The sequence below is a fragment of the Narcine bancroftii genome, chromosome 12, assembly GCF_036971445.1.
Source record: "Narcine bancroftii isolate sNarBan1 chromosome 12, sNarBan1.hap1, whole genome shotgun sequence".
Lineage (NCBI taxonomy): Eukaryota > Metazoa > Chordata > Chondrichthyes > Torpediniformes > Narcinidae > Narcine > Narcine bancroftii.
In genome coordinates, this window is record NC_091480.1 from 37,759,922 (window position 1) to 37,777,276 (window position 17,355).

The 17,355-nt window shown below is 40.8% G+C and overlaps 1 protein-coding gene across 1 annotated transcript in view; it reads left to right on the top strand.

Annotated features, from left to right (window-relative positions):
* The first annotated feature begins 499 nt into the window (after positions 1-499).
* The window catches only part of LOC138746601 (POU domain, class 6, transcription factor 1-like), a 92,862-nt gene continuing 76,006 nt past the window's right edge, over positions 500-17,355 (top strand). The window contains 2 exon segments of the mRNA XM_069904893.1: positions 500-739; positions 15,970-16,189. Of these exon segments, the coding sequence (XP_069760994.1) occupies positions 734-739; positions 15,970-16,189 (226 nt within the window). The 5' untranslated portion in view covers positions 500-733.

Here is a 17,355-nt window from a genome sequence, read left to right on the forward strand (position 1 = left end):
AACTCAGGGATTCATTTAAGGACTTCCCCACTTGTTTTTTCCTTTCTGTATTGCAGTCAGTTTGCTAACATTTTTTTGTTTTCATGTGTATATTTTTTGCACTACCAATGAGTGGTAATTCTGCCTGGCCCACAGGAAAAAGAATCTTAGGGTTGGTTGGTTGTGATGTTATGTAGGGACTCTTGTCAATAAATATGGAAATCTGCACTTGTGCAATCAACTTGAATGCTCTGCATTAACTTTGATTCTCTGAAGATGATTTAGGAAAATAAATTCTGGTTCTGAATCCTCAGATTTGTCGAAACGGCTCAAGGCTGACGATGGCAAATCTGGGTGGGGCGCTTAATCTATGATTCTGACCCTCCCCCTACCCACTGCGGGCGGTCCCTTTAAGAGGGAAAGCGCGGCATCCTTTACCCCCCCCCCCCCCCCCCCCCCCCACCGGCGCGAAAAGGCGGAGTTTGCTGCGGACTCTCCCTCTGCATAAATTACATGCATGTTAGCTTTTCCTGAGTAATTCCAATAAAAACGAAGGAGTTGCAAACGTTACGCGACTTTGAAGGAAAACTGCGAAGAGCTAATAAGAAATGGAGGGATTTCTGAAGCGATGCCAATCCTGGGAGCGGTGCACTCCGCCTTAATGCAAAGAAACTTGGCTTTTTGCAAATTTTCTATTGCATCGAGGCAAATGCAGGAGGCGGGTTTGCAAGGCGCTACAGAAGCGTGAACACACATGACGGTAAACCGTGTGGGGGGGGGGGGGGGGGTAGAGGTGCGGCATTGCCAATATTAGCATAATTTATGGCGCTGGAGACGCGAGGCGGCCTTTTCTTCCCGGGCCGCGGGGGCGGGGAGGAGAGAGGTGGGGGAGGGGGGGGGGGGGGGAGAGGGCAGGCGCTGCCGCGCATGCGTTTGGCCGAGGGAGGGAGGGAGGCAACCGCGCGTGCTCCCGCATACCGGTGGAGGGCTCCGCGATGGCCCGAAGTGCCGGAGGAGGTCGCTGTCGCGCATGCACCCGGCCTCCTGCCAGTAGCACTCCGATGGACCAAATGTCCTGGTCTCCAGCGAGGAGATGATCAGCTGATCATTTTGACTGGCTTTTTCTTATCTAAAATGGGTCAGTCGAGCATGCAGTGGTTTGGTTGAGGTGATGGATGTGTGGTGTTATCCATCAGCTCAACCAAACCACTGCATGCTCGACTGACCTATTTTAGACAAGAAAAAGCCAGTCTTTCCCCCAAAACAAATAGAAGTAAACGAAGGAGTTAATTGTTATGGGATACATGGACCCCTGACCCAACTCTCAGTGCTCTGCGAGACACCTTTTTCATCGATTCGGTTGGAACCCTGAACACGATTAACAGGACAGAAGTGGTGTTTAAGGTGGGATGTATAGAGTTGGGACGATGTATTAGGATGGAGAGCAGATAGGTTCACCAAGAGAAAGCAGAGAGTTGGGGTACAGAGGTGTTTTTGTGGTTGGTGAGCAGGGTGCCAAAGAGAGATGTCATGAATCCGATTCAGATTTATTGTCAGACTATGCATGACATCACATACAACCCTGAAATTTTTTCCCGTGGGTGAGGCAGAAATACCACTTATTGGCAATGCAAAAAAATAACTTGCTCAACATACATGTGAACAAATAAAGAAATGTGAACAAATTGTGTGTAAGACAGAGATTTTTAAAAAATCAATAAAGTACAAAAGTAAGAGTCCTTAAATGAGTCCTTGATTGAATTTGCAGTTATGGAGTCTGATGTTGGAGGGGGAGCAGCTATTCCTGAACCTGGTGGCACCTCCACCTCTTTCCTAATGGTAGCAGAGAGAACAGAATGTGTGCTGGGTGGTCTGGGTCCTTGATGATTGCTGTTGCTCTCCGATGGCAACGTTCCCCATAGATATCACGCCACTTTTTAAAAAGGGATGTAGGCAGAAGACTGGTAACTATCAGCCAGTTAGCTTAGCATCTGTACTTGGGAAAATACTTGAAGCACTCATTAAGGATGAAATAGTGGGACATTTAGAACGAAGGGGTTCCATCAGGCAGATGCAGCATGGATTCAGAAAGGACAGGTCTTGTTTGACAAACTTTCATACACAGTTATACCCAAGGGGAGGTGTCCTTAACAATAGAGATAATGCACAGCCAATGTTAGTACAGCAAGGCGCGCCAGAGGGGAGACAGGCAGCTTGGCAGACATTCACCACAAGACGGGAACAGGTTAATGTTGTATATTTGGATTTCATTTGGATACGGATGAATGGAGTTGGGGGAAGTGTGGCATAGATTGAATATTGGTTAATTGACAGAACGCAGAGTTGAGATAAATGGGTTTTTCTGATTGGCAGATAGTGGTAAGTGGGATGCCACAAGGGATGGTGCTGGGCCCGCAGCTGTTCACCATTTACAATGAAGAGTTGGAAGAGGGGACGGGGAGGGGGGGAAGGCATCCTATAATGTTGTGAGGAACACCACACACCCTTCTGACGCCCGAGGAATTTACTAAAATAGTACATATTAAGAAAAGTTTAAGTTATAAAAATTATTTAAAAGTTACTTTAAAGTGTTTATCAGAAAGAAAAAGGATGTTGCTGAAGAAAGGAAACAGCTGTAAGTACTACGCCAAAAGAAAAACTGGAAGAGAGAAAGAAAGGAGAGAGAACTCGGAGCTACCTTGCCATCGAAGCAGGCTGCTAAAATTTGATCTGGATCTACTTGAGAGGGCCCTAGTGAAGGACCATCCTCTGGAGTCATCTCTGCGGCACCTCACAAAGATGGCGGCGCTTGAAAAATCAAAACTGCATTGAACATGCGTGCTGCAATAGAAAAAAAGTTCAGAAAAAAAACCATAACTTTTAAAGGGGCACTCCAATGTGTCTACCTCTGAGCAAGAGGGGAACATTTCTAATGTGGAAGAAGATTCTGATAACTCTGGAAGTGAAGAAGAAGAGACAAGCTAAAAAGAAGGAAAATCTAAAGGCAAGAAAAATGAAAATAAAAATGGATAAAATTGAAACTAAAATTGATAAACTTTCTGATACACTGGAAAGTAATATTAAACTTTTAACTGTAGAATTAAAGCAAGTTAGAACTGATAAGGCACTTTCAGGCAGCCAATTGCCCCACTTGTAAAGCCACATATTTTGGCAATATGCGGTTGTTGGGAGGCCATGTGAATGTTCAGGAGACGCTTACAAGGTGAAATTTTGTAACCCTCCTCCAAGAGGGATAATTGCCGCAGCACAGTGGCATCCCCAGCCATCTGAATGCAGCCACCTAAAAGTGGCTGCATTCAGATGGCTTGGGGTGACAGTCAGCTGGCGAGCGCCTGACAGCTCCTCTCCCAGCTGCCCCTTCCCACGGCGCAGGACGTCAGGTCAGGGGCAGCTGGCTGGGCTGTCAGCGCGGGGACTGCAGGGCTAGAGCGGCTGGCGGGGGAGAATGGAGGCTGGAGTGGCCGGCGGGGGAGAAGGGCTGGCTGAAATAATGCTGGCACCCGACTCGAGTGCTGTTAAACAGCTGCTCCAGCCTCCTCCCCCGCCAGCTGCTCCAGTCTCCTTCTCCCTGTGGGCCACCCCAGCCTCCCTCTCCCCCGCTGGCCACTCCAGCCTCTTTTTCCCCTGCCGGGGGGGGGGGGGAGCAGAGCGATCAGTGTGGGGACATTCCGTGGGGGATGTCCCTATGCTGATAGTCCGCACTGGCTGTCCCAGCTGACAGCCAGCCATCCTAACTTGACAGCTCAAGGGACAGGAGCCGGAATGCGCTCAGATGCGCATCCTGGTGCAGCTATCCCTTCAGGAGGCCAGCGCTGCGCTTTTAGTGCTGCCACCTGAACGGCAAATCAAAGGTCCGCTTTCTCTTCAAGCGCATTCTTAGCAGAGAATCCACCTGAAGAAGCCTCTTGACTAAATTGATAAATAATGTTTCATCAAGAGTTGATAAAGTTGAAGAAAAAATTCAAGATGTACGTGAAGAAGTACAATGTATTGAAGAAAGGACAAATGTTAATGAAGATTCAATGACTGATTTCTATAAATGAAAAATTGTTTGAGAAAGTTGACATCTTGAAAAATTATAGTAGAAGGAATAATCTTAAAATTGTGGGGATGTCTGAAGGTAAAAAAGGTCAAGATGTGATTTTTTTTTCAAGAATGGATACCAAAAATGTTTGGAGAAGATCATTTTGAAGATAAGATTCTGATTGAGATGGCTCTTAGACCAAAGCCGGGTCCTAATCAGAGACCTCGTTCTATTTTGATCAGATTTTTAAACTATCAAGCTAGAGAGAAGATGCTTGGTTTAGGGATTAAAAGAGCTAAAGAATTATGAAGGGAGATGTTTTTTATCCAGATCTGAGTCAAACTCTTTTGAAGAAAAGGAAAGCGTTTAACCCACTTAAGAACGTTTTATATAATAAATGTTATAGATTTGTTCTTCATTATTGAGCTACTTTGAAAATACGTTTGCCAGATCAGCAGAATGTGTTTTTTACAAATCATGTTCTGGCTGAAGAATATGAAAATGGTTTATTTAAAACTCAATAATAGAAGATGATTTATTGAAATAGATTGCTGATGTATAAAAAGGGGGTGTATTCCCCCTGTTTTTTTTTGATGGATGAAGAGACTTTGTATGGGAAGTATTGCTATTTTATAGGAAATTTTTTCTGCTGGGGTCAGGGGATGTGTTTGTTGATTTCTGGCAGCTACATGTGTTTTTGTGGTTTGACCGCAGCCTCTAAAATGAGGCTGGTAATGCTAGTATCTCTTTCATTCTTGGGGGGAGGGATTGCTTTATCTTTTTTCTTTTTAAAATCACTGTTTATAATGTGTTTACTTTGAATAATTTTGATGGTTTTGGATTGCTGATGTTGACACTTAAGACCAAATTAATTTGTTGGAATCCTTCCTGGATAGGAGTGATCAATATAATTTAAAAAAAATGTATATATAAAGATGATGAATAAAGCAGTTAAGATTTTGATTTTTAATATTAATGGGATTAATGGATCCATAAAAAGAAAAAAGATTTTTTTTATCTTGTATTAAGAAATTGGGAGTAGATATTGCCTTTTTACAAGAGACTCACTTAACTGAAAATAAACATTTGAAATTGAAAAGAGATTTGGTAGATTAGGTCATTTTTTCCACATTTAATTCTAAAGCTAGATGAGTAGCAATTTTATTTAAGAAAATTCTACAAGTTGAAATTCGAAGTGTAATTACAGATCCGGCGGGAAGATGCGTAATGGTAAATTGTCAAATATTTTCTGAGGAGTGAACTTTATTAAACATGTATGCACCAAATACAGATGATCAGAAATTTATGCAAGATCATTTTTTTGAATTTAGTAGATGTACGTGAAAATGTTTTAGTAGGTCTTAATTTTTGTTTGGAACCTTTGTTGGATAAATCATCAAGAACCATAGTTAAATCAAAAATGGCTAAAATATTGTTATCCTTAATGAAATATTTTAATTTAATTGATATATGGAGAAGGTTACATCCTAAAGATAGGAATTATTCTTTTTATTCAAGTAGATTTGACACATAGTCTTGAATTGATTTTTTTTCTTGCTTTCGGCTCAAAATCAATCAAGAGTACTAAATGTTGATAATAAAACAAGAAAATTATCTGATTATTCTCCATTGTTGATTAAATTGGAATTTGCTGAAAAACAACAGTGTAGATTAAATTCTACATTATTGAAAAGGGTAGATTTTTGTCTTTTTAAAAGACAATATAGAGAATTGTTTTGTGACACTAATTTACATTCAACAGAAGATGTGTTTATTATTTGGGATGTGTTGAAAGCTTATTTAAGAGGATAAATTATAAGCTATACTTCAAAACTTAAAAAGGATATAGATAAATTAGAAAAGGAAATAACAATATTGGAAAAAGAAATTCAAAATTCACCTGAGAATAAACAGAAGTTTAGTTAATAAGAAATTACAATATAATACAATGTAAACATATAGAACAGAGAAAATGATATTACAGTCTAAGCAGAAATACTATGAATTAGGAGAACAATCACATAGTTTTAGCTTGGAAATTAAACGTAGAACAATTCTCGAGAACAATTAAGGAAATACTACAGAATAATAATGAGTGACAGTTAAACCACAAAAAATGACGTATTTAATTAATTTTTAAAAAAGTTATATACATCTGAATAATTACATGATGAGGCTATAGATGAATATTTGTCACAATTGTTATTACCAAACTTAACTCAAGAAGGTAAGGATGATTTGGATAGTCCTTTTACTGAACAATAGGTTCATGATGCACTTAATTGTTTACAAAATAATAAATCTCCAGGAGAAGATGGGTTCCCAGTTGAATTTTATAATTAATTTAAAGATTTACTGATTCCTTTATTTATGAAGGTAATAGAACAAGCCTTTAAACTGCATTATTTTCCAGAATTTTTTTCCAAGGCGATAATTACAGTTATTCCTAAAAGAAAGCTTCATATAAAACCATATCGTTATTGAATGTTGATTATAAAATTATAGGAAAAGTATTAGCAAATAAGATTAATGAGTATCTTCCTGAATTGATAAATATGGACCAGAGGTTTTGTTAAAAATAGACAAACTTTGAAAAATATAGTAAAGTTATTAAATATAATTAATTTAGCTTAGAGGAAAAAAGATTTGAGTGTAATAGTGGCTTTAATGCAGAAAAAGCCTTTGATAGGTTAGACTGGGACTTTTTATTTAAGGTTTTGAATAAGTTTGTTTTTGGTTTGAATTTTATAAATTGGATTAAGGTATTATATAGAAATCCTAAAGCTAAGGTGTCTCAGTCTTTTAATTTAAGCAGATCCAGTAGACAAGGATGTTCTTTATCACCAGCTTTGTTTGCTTTAGTTATAGAGCCACTTGCACAAAAGAATTGAGATGACCAACAGTTGAAAGGGTTTCTAATAAACCAGACTGAACATAAAATTAGTTTATTTGCTGACAATGTATTAGTTTATTTAACTCAACCACAATTATCCACTTTATAGTCAGTTTTTAGAATATGGGAAAGTCTCAGGTTATAAAATAAAGGGGGATAGAAGTGAAGTAATGGATTGGTGCAGTGTCAACAAGAAGTTCAATTTAAATGGACAAATAAGATTAAATACTTAGGTATTCATATTGACAATAATTTGAAAAATTTATATAAATTATGTCCAAATATGTAAGAAGATAGATGAAGATTTAAAGAAATGGTTAAATTTGCCTATTACATTAATTGGAAGACTTAATTGTATTAAAATGAATATTTTTCCAAGAATTTCATATTTATTTTAAACTTTACCTATTTCTATACATCCAAAATTTTTCAAGATTTAAATAAATAAGTTTTGAAATTTCTTTGGAAAGGAAAAATGGTAAGAAAGTCAATAGAAAAGTTAACATGGCAAAACAAACAAAGAGGACTACAACTTCCTAACTTTAAGAATTATTATAAGGCAGCACAATTAAGATTTCTAGTTTCTTTGTTTGTAAAAACTAAACCATCTTGGGTGAAAATTGAATTAAATAAATTGGAGAAACTATACCAGAAGAGTTTATTTATAAATGGGAACCAAAATTAATAGCAATGGATAAAGATGCTCCGATATTAAAACATTTGTTTAATATTTGGAATAAACTTGTTAGAAATTGATGGAAACTTTCTTTCATTAAAAACACCATTAAATAATCATCTATTAATTTTTTTTAAAGATAATCTTTTAAAATATTTGGAATAATAAAGGAATTTCAAAGTTGGGACCTTCTTATGACAATAATAGATTGATGGTCTTCTGACCTATTAAAAATTAAATATGATATTCCTTGTATACATTATTTTGTTCAATTAAGAGCCTATTTAAAAGAAAATTAGGATCTGATATGGCTTTAAAATATCTTACAAATTTGTAGCAAATTATAGTGGATGAAATTACTAAAACATTTATTTCAATAGCATATATCTTGTTCCAAGAACAAACACCTAAAGTAGGTTTGTTTAATTCAAAAGAAAGATCAACAGGTTTGGCAAGATTTATATAAAGAAATTATGTCTAATACTATTAATGTAATATGTAGATTGTTTCACTATAATTTTCTACATCAATTGTACATTACACCTCAGAAATTGAGTAAATGGAGATTGAATTTATCAGATCAATGTTTCAGATGTGGAAAATAATTTGGAAGCTTTTTTTCTTGCTTGAAGGTTAACTCTTTGTTGTTCTGTTAGTAAGTTTTTACAATGAACTACTGGCGTGACTTTTCCGTTAAATCCTGAATTATTGTTGTTAGGACATTTTGAAAGTATTACTCCTAAATTATCTTTGTCAGATTCTCAATTAAAATTAGTTAAGTTAGCATAGTAATAACAAGGAAATGTATTGCTGTTACATGGAAATCGGATGTCTCATTAACATTAGGAAGATGACATACTGAGATTCAAAGTTGTATTCCTTTAGAAAAAAATACATAATGTAAAGGGTAAAAATTCCATATTTCTCCAAATTTGGAGCCTGTATGCTTGAACAATGAGATTAAAATTATAATTTTTTAAAAATCCTGACCAGTGAAGTTTTACCTGAATTTGAATAATAATTTTTGGAATGATATTTTTGGGATCCTTGAGTGCCATCTGAAGCAATCAAAAATAATATGTAGCTATGTTATTGTGTATTTTATAATAGATTTAGATTAGTTATGGGATTGTCTTAGGTTAAGGGGTAGGGGTGTTTAGGGTTTTTTTTGTTAATTTTTTTCTTTTTTAATATATTTTCAACATATATTTGTTAACATTGTAATATTGCAATTTTTTAATTGTTTGTCGTTACTATCTTGTATATGTTGATTTAAATAAAAATTTTTAAAAAAAGGAAGAGGGGACAGAGTGTCGTGTAGCCATATTTGCGGATGATACTAAATTGAGTGGAAAAACAAATTGTACAGAGGATATGGAGAGGCTGCAGAAGGATATAGTTAAGTTAGGTGAATGGACAAATGGTTAAAGACTGCAGCGTGCTGTAATGCAGAAGGACTTGGGAGTGCTTGTGCATGAATCACAAAAAAGCTGGGTAGCAGGTACAACAGGTTATTAAGAAGGCAAATGGAATGTTGGTCTTCATTGCTAAAAGGAATTGAATTCAAGAGTTGGGAGGATATGCTGCAACTGTACAAGGTACTGGTGAGACTGCACCTGGAGTACTGAGTGCAATTCTGGTCTCCATACTTGAGGAAGGATATACTGGCCTTGGAGGCGGTCCAGAGGAGGGTCGATGAGGCGATACAGTGGGGCTACCTGAACTCTGCTGGGTGAGGTCCCTTTCGCCGTAACGCAAGGAGCTACCACTCTGGCTCTAGCCTGGGAACGTCTGACTGCTTACCATGCAGCGGCACGGAATGTGGTGCTTGCTCGACACCAGTTGCTGACTAGATGCCAGAAACCCGGGGAAAGATATGCTGCCTATGCACTGACCCTTGACTCACTGGCAAACGAATGTGATGTCAGGGCAGTCAATGTGCAATAACACATCCAGGAGTTCAGGAACCCCGAAGGAAAGAAAAGGGCAAACTCCTGAAAAATGCTACTTCTGTGATAAGAGCTGGCACCCCAGACAGAAGTGCCCGGCTCGATTTGCTACCTGCAGCTATTGTGGGAAACTCAGCCACTTTGCTAAAGCGTGTAAGGCGAAAAGTACTCCCACTGATAAGAAGAAGAAGAGATGCACCAAGAAAATGCATCCTGGAGCTGCAGGAATGGAAGACAACTGTGATGAGGGAATCTTCAGATAAGCAGGCTGAATCAACTTCAAGTGACGGCGAGGTGAGATCCCCTGTGATAGCTCAATTGACTCCAAAGCTTGGGGTATGTTATGGACTAAAGCGGTCGACTATGAAGGGGGAGGTGAATGGTGAGACTCTTGATTGTCTAATAGACTCTCATCCATGAGAGAGTTGCCAGAGCCTTAAATTTGTGGAGGTATCCAGCGAACCGAAAGATATCGATGGTTTGTAGTGAACTTACAAAAACTGTACAAGACAAGTGTAAAGTTACTCTAAATTTGCAGGGACATTGCCTGGCTGATGTGTGACTCTTTATTATGCCTGAGCTCTGCGCTCCTGTGGTACTGGGGTTAGATATTCAATCTCAGATGAACAGTGTAGTGTTAAATTTTGGTGGGCCACTACCCACACTTACCATCTCCCGTGCTAGTTACTGCGGTCTGTCAGCATTAAAGATCAAAGCTCGTTCCCTTTTCAGTGATCCCTGAGTGTCAGCCGATTGCCACTAAGAGCCATTCTTACAGCAAAGAGGATCGTGAGTTTATCAAAGCTGAGACCCAGAGACTGCTTAAAGAGAGAGTAATTGAACCTAGTAAGAGTCCGTGGCGGGCCCAAGTGATAGTCGTGAAAAATCACACTAAGAGATGACTGGCTATTGATTACAGCCAGACTATCAACCATTACACGAACCTGGATGGCTACCCCCTGCCACGCATCAATGAAATGATTAATCAGATAGTGCAATACAAAGTGTACTCTACTATCGACCTCAAAACAGCTTATCACCAAATCCCCATTAAGGAAAGGGAACGGCCCTATACGGCTTTTGAGGCTGATGGGGTGGGGGGGGGGTTATACCAGTTTAAAAGGCTACCTTTGGGGTCACTAATGGTGTGCCCGTGTTTCAGAGGGAAATGGATAAGATTGTTAGGACGTATGTGTTACAGGGTACGTTTCCCTATCTGGATAATGTCACTATCTGTGGGAAAACACAGGCTGAGCACGACAACAACTTAAAGAAATTTTTAGCAACAGCTAAAAAACTCAACCTTACATTTAACGAGGGCAAATGTGTGTTCAACGCGACAGAGCTACCCATTCTGGGCTACATGTCCGCAAGGGTGAAATCTGCCCTACCTGGAAAGAATGGCCCCCCTTAAGAAGTTACCACCCCCAGGCTCAGCAAAAGCCCTTAAAAGGTGTATGGGATTCTTTTCCTACTACTGCAAATGGTTTCGGGACTATGCCACAAAGGCACGCCCTCTGTTTGACACTCTCTCTCCAATGGCCTTGAAGGCTTTCGAGAGAATTAAAGATGCACTCTCGTCCATTGACGAGGATGTCCCATTCCAAGTGGAAACTGATGCCTCAGATTGTGCCTTGGCAGGAACCCTTAATCAAAAGGGCAGACCTGTGGCATTCTTCTCCCGCACGTTACGCAGACCTGAACTTAAACATCCTGCCATTGAAAAAGAAGCCCAGGCTATTATTGAAGCTGTTCGCTACTGGAGACACTTTCGAGCTGATAGAAAATTTACTCTTGTCACTGATCAAAAATCTATCGCCTACGTGTTCAGTACTAAACACAAAAGTAAAATCAAGAATGATAAGATGGCACGCTAGTGAATGGAACTCTCAACTTATAATTATGAGATCCAGTACAGACCGGGCAGGTTAAATGATCCCTCTGACGCATCGTCACGATCTGCTGCTGGTGCTCAGCTGGAGGGGCTAAAAGAGATCCATAGCAGACTGTGCCACCCAGGAGTCATGAGATTCTTCCACTACATAAGGGCTAACAATCTTCCTTACTCTCTGGAAGAAGTCAGGAAACTGACTAAAAGCTGTTCTGTTTGTGCAAAATGCAAACCGCAATATTTCAAAGTTCCGGAGGCCACTCTCATCAAGGCAATCTGACCTTTTGAGAGGATTAGCTTAGATTTTAAAGGGCCGTTACCTTCCAACAACAAAAATGTATATTTCCTTACTGTGATTGATGAATATTTCAGGTTTCCGTTTGCGATACCCTGCCCTGACTTCTCGTCAGCGTCTGTCATTAAGTCACTTGACAGAATTTTCAGCATTTTTGGTTTTCCCAATTACATTCATAATGATAGAGGCTCAACATTCATGAGCGCTGAACTGTGGCGACCCCTGCTACGAAAGGAGATTGCCACCAGCCATACCACAAGCTACAACCCGCAGGGCAATGGGCAGGTTGAAAGGGCTAATGCTACAGTCTGGAAGACTGTTAATCTTGCTTTAAAAACACATGGTTACCCTGTTACCAGGTGGCAGGCGGCACTACATTCTATTCGGTCTTTATTGTGTCTGCAACAAATCAAACACCTCATAGACGTATGTTTGCCTTTCCTAGGAAATCAGGAACTGTGATGGACTGGCCAGCCTGTTTATCTGAGGCTGGAATCGTGCTGCTGAAGAGCCATGCTCGGGCGCGTAAAACAGACCCCCTAGTCCAACCAGTTCAGCTACTGTATACTAACCCCAACTACGCTCATGTTAAATTCCCAGAAGGGAGTACTGACACTGTACCCGTAAGAGATCTGGCCTCGCCTGGTTCGCCCCTTCCTCACACCCCTACTCAGAGTGAGCCTGAGAGGTTGGACTCACCCCACCCCCCCACCCCCCCCAGCCTATGACCCCTACTAGTAAGCTTTCAGATGGCCATGCTGAGGCTCCACTGCCTCACGCTGGCGATTCTGGAGTGGGTCCAGAAGCCAGTCCTTCCCTCACTACAGACCCAAGACCTGTAGCAGTTCCCAAGGTTGCAAAGGAGCCACCTGTTTTGAGATGAAGCACCAGAATTCATAAACAACCTGATAGGCTGAGATTATCATAAAACATCTCATTATATTTCGATTGCTTGCTAGATACTGGTGTATTTTGGCTGTTAGAGTATCTCAAGGCCAAGCATGATATCCATGTATCGCTTGCTTCAGTCTTTCCTAGCAGCTGTCCTTTTGATTTTAACCCTTCTTCTGCCGGGGGGAGACTATGGTGAATGTCTGCCAAGCTGCCTGTCTCCCCTCTGGCGAGCCTTGCTGTACTAACATTGGTTGTGCATTATCTCTACTGTTAAGGACACTCCCCTTCGATATAACTGTATATGCACCTATTGTCTTTCATTATTGTACCATGAGATTCTGCTAATAAAAGCCATGATTATTGTTTGACCACATCGTCTTTGTCTACTTCATCAGCTGGCACTTCACATGCCAAACATTCACAAACCTCTAATGGATGGGAAGTGAGCATCTGGATGTAATACTTATCACTAGAGAGGTGGTAGAGAGCAGTTGAAGCTTTGGTGATAATTTACCAAAATTCTCTGGACTCTGTCCAATCCCGGTAGATTGAAATGCAGCGAATGTCATTCCACTCTTCTAAACAAAAAATGGATGTGGACAAAAGGCAGTTAGTTTAACATCTGTAGATGGGAAAATGCTTGAAGCTATAATTAAAAAGAAATAGAAGGCATCTGGGGTGAAATGGATCCATCAGGCAGACCCAGTGTGGATACAGCCAAGGCAGGTTCTATTTGACAAACTTGCTGGTTCTTTGAGGATATAATGACTGCGGTAGATAGAGAGGAACAGATGGGCGTTGTTTACCTTGATTTCCAGAAGGGATTCAATAAGCTACAGCATGAAAAACTTGTACAGAGGGTGAGGATGCATGGAATTGAGGTTGATGTATTAGCGTAGAGAGAGGCTTGGTTACCCAATAGAAAACAGTTGGGATACATGAGCATTTTTCCGAATGGAAATCAGTGGTGAACAGGGTACCTCAGGGGGGGTCGGTGCTGAGCCCACAACTGTTCACGATATAGATTACGAGGAGTTTGCTGATGACACTAAATTGAGTGGAAAAGCAAATTGTGCAGAGAATATGGAAAGTCTGCAGAGATATAGATAGATTGAGCAGGCAAGGGTCTGGCAGATGGAGGTCAATATTGGTAAATATGAGGTTATCCATTTTGGAAAGAAAAATTGAAGATCAGAATACTTAAATGGCATGTGATTGCAGCAGGCTGACATGCAGAGGACGTGGGAGAACTTGTGCGTGAATCACAAAAGGTTGGTTTGCAGATGCAGCAGGCTATCAAGAAGACAAATGAAATGATGGCCTTCATTGCTAGAGGGATTGAATTTAAGAGCAGGGAAGTTATGCTGCAACTGTACAAGGAACTGGTGAGGCTGCACCTGGAGTACTATGTACAGTTCTGGTCTCCATACTTTAGGAAGGATGTACTGGCTTTGGAGGCAGTGCAGAGGGGATATGATTCTAGGTTTGAAGTGGTTGGCCTTTGAGGAGAGACTTGCACTGTACTTGCTGGAATTTAGAAGAATGAGATGGGATCTTTTGGAAATGTATAATGTTTATTAAAAAAAATTAGACATACAGCATGGTGATAGGACATTTCAGCCCATGAACCTGTGGTACCCAATTAACCTACAGCCCCTGGTAAGTTTCTAATGGTGGAAGGAAACCAGAGCCCTCGGGGAAAACCCACACAGACACAGGGAGAATGTACAAACTCCTCAGACAGCACGGGATTCGAACTCCAGTCCCGATCACTGGCGCTGTAACGGCGTTGCGCTAACCACTACGCCAACGGAAAGGCATAAATAAGATAGAGGTAGGTAAGTTGTTTCCATTGGTAGGTGAGACCAGAACTAGGGGACATGCACTCAAGATTCAGGGTAGTAAATTTTGGATGGAGATGAGGAACTTCTCTTCCTGGTAGGGCATTGAAGAGTGTGGTAGAACAGGGATCTGGGAATACAGATATAATTCCCTGAAAGTGGCGTCAGAGGTATATAGGTTTGTAAAGAGAGAAAGTTTCCGGTGTGAAAGATCCACATGGATGTCTGTACGTAAAAACCAGGGGAAGACTGGAGTCCCAATGAGACCCTACACCCCTTACCCCTTGGAGGTGCTGTTTCCGATCCAGTCTGCTTGAGGTCTCCCAGTCAGGAAGTTGAGAATGTGCACAAAGTGAAGGGAGGGAAGTTTAGGGGAGACATCAGGGGTGTTTTTTTTTACACAAAGAGTTGTGGATGCCTAGAATGTCTTGCCAGGAGTGGTGGTGGAGGCTGAAACATTAGGGGCATTGAAGAGACTCTTAGACAGGCACATGGATGGAAGAAAAATAGAGGATTATGGGGTAGGGAGGGTTTAGATATTTTTGTTAAGAGTTATATGGGTCAGTGCCACATCGATGGCCAAATGGCCTGAACTGTGCTGTAGTGTTCCATTGAGTATAGGAATTGGGATGTTATGGTAAAGTTGTATAAGACTCTGATGATGAGGTCAAATGTGCAGTTTTGGTCACCTAACTGCAGGAAAGATATCAATAAGATAGAAAGAATGCAGAGAAGATTTATTAGGATGTTGCCTGATAACAGGGAAAGATTAAAAAAGTTAAACAGGACTTTATTCCCTGGAGCACAGAAGAATGAGGGGTGATTTGATTATGAGGGGGATAGACAGAGTAAATGTAGGTCGGCTTTTTCCACTGAGGGTAAGTGAGATACAAACCAGAGGACATGGGTTAAGGGTGAAGGGGGAAAAGTTTAAGGGGAACATGAGGTGGAACATCTTCACACAGAAAGTGGTGGGAGTATGGAATGAGCTGCCAGCTGAAGCAGTGAATGCAGGCTCAATTTTAATATTTAAGAAGAATTTGGACAGGTGCATGGATGGGAGAGGTATGGATTAGGTGCAGGTTAGTTGGGCTAGGCAGAAAAATAGTTTTGCACAGACAAGAAGGGCCTGTTTCTGTGTGGTAATGTTCTGTGGTTCCCAAGGGATGGTGAATCTATGGAATTTGCTGCCCATTGAAGCAGAGGAGGAAACCAGTAAATATATTTAAGACAGAGTTGGATAAATTTTTACATTGTAGGGAATTTAAGAGATATGGGGAAAAGGCAGGTGGGTGGTGATGAGGTTATCATCAGATTAGATATGATCACATTGAATGACTGAGCAGGTTCGATGGGCCGGATGGCCTCTCCTATTATGTTTATGATAAATCACAGCAACATTGTTTGTTTCTGCTCTCTTTTCAATAGCAGGCACAACACTTTAAGTTTAAGCACAGTCAGAGGTGTTGATCGTCCACTAACCTCTGCGATGAATTTTCCCCGCAGATCCTGACATCAGGTAACCTGGCAGCAGTGGTGATGGGTTCGGCAGGAAATGTCCCATTGAACCAGTCTCTTCTCATTCCTCTCAGTGTGACGAGTCCAGCAAATGCACAACAAGGCCTTGTGTTCACTGTTCCCACGCCGGTTCTGGCTTCGCTCCCAGGACTCACTTCTGCCACTGGCACAGGAGGCGTTCTCAGGCTTCCTCTGCCCAAAGCACAGGGTAGGTCATGCATCATTTACTGTCAGAGAATTCGATAAAAGTAGCGTGGTTAGTGTAGCAGTTAGTGCAGTGGTGTTACTGCGCCTGCAACTGGGACCGGAATTCTAATCCAGTGCTGTCTGTAAGGAGTTTGTACGTTCTCTCCATGTCTGAGTGTGTTTTTCCCCAGGGTTCCAGTTTCCTCCCACGGTTCAAAACATACTGGGAGGGTTGTAGGTAATTTGGGTGTAATTGGCTCGTGGGCCAAAAGGGCCTGTTACTGTGCTGTATGTCTAAATTTAAGAATTTAAAAGGTGCATTGTTTACACTTTTTTAAAACTTTTGTTTGTTGTACTTTATTGAACAGACAAATGCTTGTTTCAATTATGCCTTGAAATTTGATTTCATATTTATTGTCAGAGTACATGCATGACAACTCTGAGATTCTTTTTTATCCTGCGGCAAGGCAAAATTACCACTTATTGCAAAAGAAACAACACAGCATTTACATGTAACCAAATAAAGAACTGTAAACTGATAGCAAACATAAACAAATTATGCAATTTGGAGAGAATAAAAAATATCAATGAAGTGCACAAGTAAAAGTCCTTAAATGAGTCCTGAGGAGTCTGATGTTGGAGGGATAGCAACTGTTCCTGAACCTGGTGGTGTGAGTCTTGTGGCACCTCTACCTCTTTCCTGATGGCAACAGTGAGAACAGAACCAGTGCTGAATGCTGTAAACCTTGATGCTGCTGCTGTCTGATACACTAAATAGCGGGGAGGGTTTTACCTGTAATGTCCTGGTCTGTGTCCACTTTTTGGAGGGCTTTATGCTCAGGTGTATTGGTATCCTCATACCAGATTACGATGCACCTGGTCAGCACACTTTCCACCATACCTCCAGAAATTTGCCAAGGTTTCTGATGTCATACCAAACCTCTGCAGACTTCGAAGGAAGTAGAGGCACTGACGTGCATTCTTCGTGATGTCATTAGGGTGTTGGGTCCAGGAAAGATCCTCCACGATAGTGACTCCCAATAGCTTAAATTTTCTCACCCTCTCCACCTCTGATCCCCAGTGATCACTGGATTGTATGCCTCTGACTTTCCTGGTCAACAACCAGCTCCTTAGTTCTGGTGACTTTCAGTGGAAGGTTGTTGTTGGTGCACCATACAGCCAAGTTTT